This window comes from Ursus maritimus, unplaced genomic scaffold (assembly GCF_017311325.1).
Source record: "Ursus maritimus isolate PB19 unplaced genomic scaffold, ASM1731132v1 scaffold_114, whole genome shotgun sequence".
NCBI lineage: Eukaryota > Metazoa > Chordata > Mammalia > Carnivora > Ursidae > Ursus > Ursus maritimus.
In genome coordinates, this window is record NW_024423498.1 from 30,651 (window position 1) to 33,753 (window position 3,103).

Genomic DNA, 3,103 nt, shown 5'->3' on the forward strand with positions numbered 1-3,103 from the left:
AAATCTAAAATGCAGTTTTTATATTCTCACCTCAAAAGCTGAACAGCAACAGAGGACAGGCCTAATCCACGCACAAGGAAGCAGTTGACCAAATTAAAGCTGAAATCAATCAACAGAAACCAGAGAGTACAGTAGAGCAGATCAACAGGACTAGAAGCTGGTTCTTGGAGAGAATCAATAAAATTGACAGACCACTGGCAAGACTTATCCAAAAGAAAAGAGAAGGACCCAGATTATTAAAATTATGAATGAAAAGGAGAGGTCACACCAACACCATTGAAATTGGAAGGATTATTAGAAATTTTATCAACAGCTATATGCCAATAAACTAAGCAATCTGAAAGAGATGGAATCCTTCCTGGAAACCTATAAACTACCAAGATTGAAACAGGAAGAAATTGATTTTCTTAAACAGGCCAATTAATTATGAAGAAATTGAGTCAGTGATAAACAACCTTCCAAATCACAAAACTCCAGGCCGGACGGTTTCCGGGGAATTCTACCAAACATTCAAAGAAGAAATACCCTATTCTCCTAAAGCTATTTCAAAAATAGAAACAGAAGGAAAGCTACCAAACTCATTCTTGAGGCCAATATTACCTTGATCCCCAAACCAGGCAAAGACCCCTCAAAAGGAAATTACAGACGATTTCCCTAATGAATATGGACGCCAAAATCCTCAACAAGATGCTAATAGAATCCAACAGTTCATTAAAAGGATTATCCACCAGATCAAGTGGGATTCATACCTGGGATGCAAGTGGTTCAATATTTGCAAATCAATCAGCGTGATACATCATATCAACAAGAAAAGACTCAAGAACCATATGATCCTCTCAATCGATGCGAAAAAGCATTTGACAAAAAACAGCATCCTTTCCTGATTAAACCCTTCAGAGTGTAGGAATAGAAGGTACATTTCTCAATTCATAAAAGCCATCATGAAAAGCCTACAAATATTATTCTCAATGGGGAAAAGCTGGAAGCCTTTCCCTTAAGATCAGGAACACGGGGATGCCCACTCTCACCACTATTATTCAACATAGTATAGAAGTCCTTGCAACAGCAATCAGACAACAAAAAGGGATCAAAGGTATTCAAATCGGCAAAGAAGAAGTCAAAATGTCTCTCTTCCAGCGACATGATACTCTATATGGAAAAGGAGGGCACATATTGCATGGTGCACTGGGTGTTATACACAACTAATGAATCATCGAGCGTTACATCGAAAACCGGGGATGTACTGTATGGTGACTAACATAATATAATAAAAAATCATTATTAATAAAAAAAAAAGTAATTTAACAACTTTTAGAAGAATCAGGGTGTAATTTAGAAAATAAAGGCCGGGCGTGTAGATGGCGTCACTGGAGCGTGAGTTTCTGCACGAGGGTATTGAAGACAATGGCCAAGAACAAACTAAGCGGGCAGAAGTCCAGGAAAGTATTTCATATAGCCAGCCAAAAAAACCTTAAGTCTAAAAACAAAGCAAAACCAGTTACCACTAATCTTAAGAAGATAAACATTGTGAATGATGAAAAAGTTAACAGAGTGAATAAAGCTTTTGTAGATATACAAAAGGAACTTTCACATTTCTCAAAAGGCCTTTCCCTTGAACCTCTGCAGAAACATGTGATTCCTCAGCAGTGTCATGTAAACGAACCAGTTAATGTTGATGAAGCAACAAGGTTATTGGCTCAGTTGTAATACGCTGGAGATACATCAAATACCCAAAAAAGACCAATAAATTAAATGTTTTACATAGTTTTATTTTTAAAAATCTTGTTAATGTACACGCATTGGCACATTTTTAAAGCAAACTACATAAACAGATCTTTCCTATAATCTAGGAAAATGGAATGTCAGAAGTCAACAAAATGTGATAAACAAAGTGCTAAAACAGAAGGCACTTCACAAAATCTGTTCACTGAAACAGTTAATATATCCTACTTACATCCTTCACTTTATAAGTGGCAGTGAATGTGTGTTTGAATTGGAGGACACACAGAAATACGGAGTTTCGTGGCAGTAAAAAAAATACAAGTGATGAGCCATTGGCCAACTTTTTTTGTTTTTGATAGCCTTAAGTCTACTTTAACTTTCCTCTCATAAGAGGAAAAAAAACAGAAGGATTCAGAATTGGAAGAAAAGCTGAAATCCCAGAATGTAATTACTTGAGGGTGAAGGGGATTTGTGGGTATTAAATCACCTTTTCCCCTGGAAAAAAGAAAAAAGAAAAAAAAGGCCTGCTAGATTTCTTCTTTCCCTTTTTTCTCCATCACAAACACTTTTTTAAATAAGTACTCATTTGCACTAAACAACTTTCCCTGTGTCTTTTTCTATATCCTTGTTCCAGTGTTTAGTCATTATTTTCTTAAAACTCAGTTACCTCCTTCATCATTCTTTTTCTTTCTTCATTGATTTTTTAATGTTTTTTTTTTATTATATTATGTTAGTCACCATACAGTACATCCCTGGTTTCTGATGTAAAGTTCGATGATTCATTAGTTACGTATAACACCCAGTGCACCATGCAATACATGCCATGCTTACTACCCATCACCAGTCTATCTCATTCCCCCACCCCTTCCCCTCTGAAGCCCTCAGTTTGTTTCTCAGAGTCCATAGTCTCTCATGCTTCATTCCCCATTCTGATTAAACCCCTTTCTTTATCCCTTTCTTCCCCTACCGATCTTCCTAGTTCTTATCTTCAGTCCCGTCCATGTTGCTGCAAATGTTGTGTAATCGTTCTTTCTGATGGCTGAGTAATATTCTGTTGTATATATGGACCACAACTTCTTAATCCAGTCATCTGTTGAAGGGCATCTCGGTTCCTTCCACGATTTAGCTATTGTGGACAGAGCTGCTATGAACATTGGGGTGCGTATGGCCCTTCTCTTCACTACGTCTGTATCTTTGGGGTAAATACCCAGTAGTGCAATGGCGGGGTCATAGGGTAGCTCTATTTTTAACTTTTTAAGGCATCTACACACTGTTTTCCAAAGTGGCTGTACCAACTTGCATTCCCACCAGCAGTGTAAGAGAGATCCCCTTTCTCCACACCCTCTCCAACATTTGTTGTTTCCTGCCTTGTCTATTTTTG

The 3,103-nt window shown here is 37.5% G+C and overlaps 1 protein-coding gene across 1 annotated transcript; it reads left to right on the forward strand.

Moving 5' to 3' along the window:
* Window positions 1–1,395: 1,395 nt before the first annotated feature.
* On the forward strand, window positions 1,396–1,707 carry LOC103680560 (ribosomal biogenesis factor-like). The gene has a single exon (XM_008710062.1). It carries the CDS (start codon window positions 1,405–1,407, stop codon window positions 1,705–1,707), a length of 303 nt encoding a protein of 100 aa, XP_008708284.1. The 5' UTR covers window positions 1,396–1,404.
* The last annotated feature ends 1,396 nt before the right edge of the window (window positions 1,708–3,103 follow it).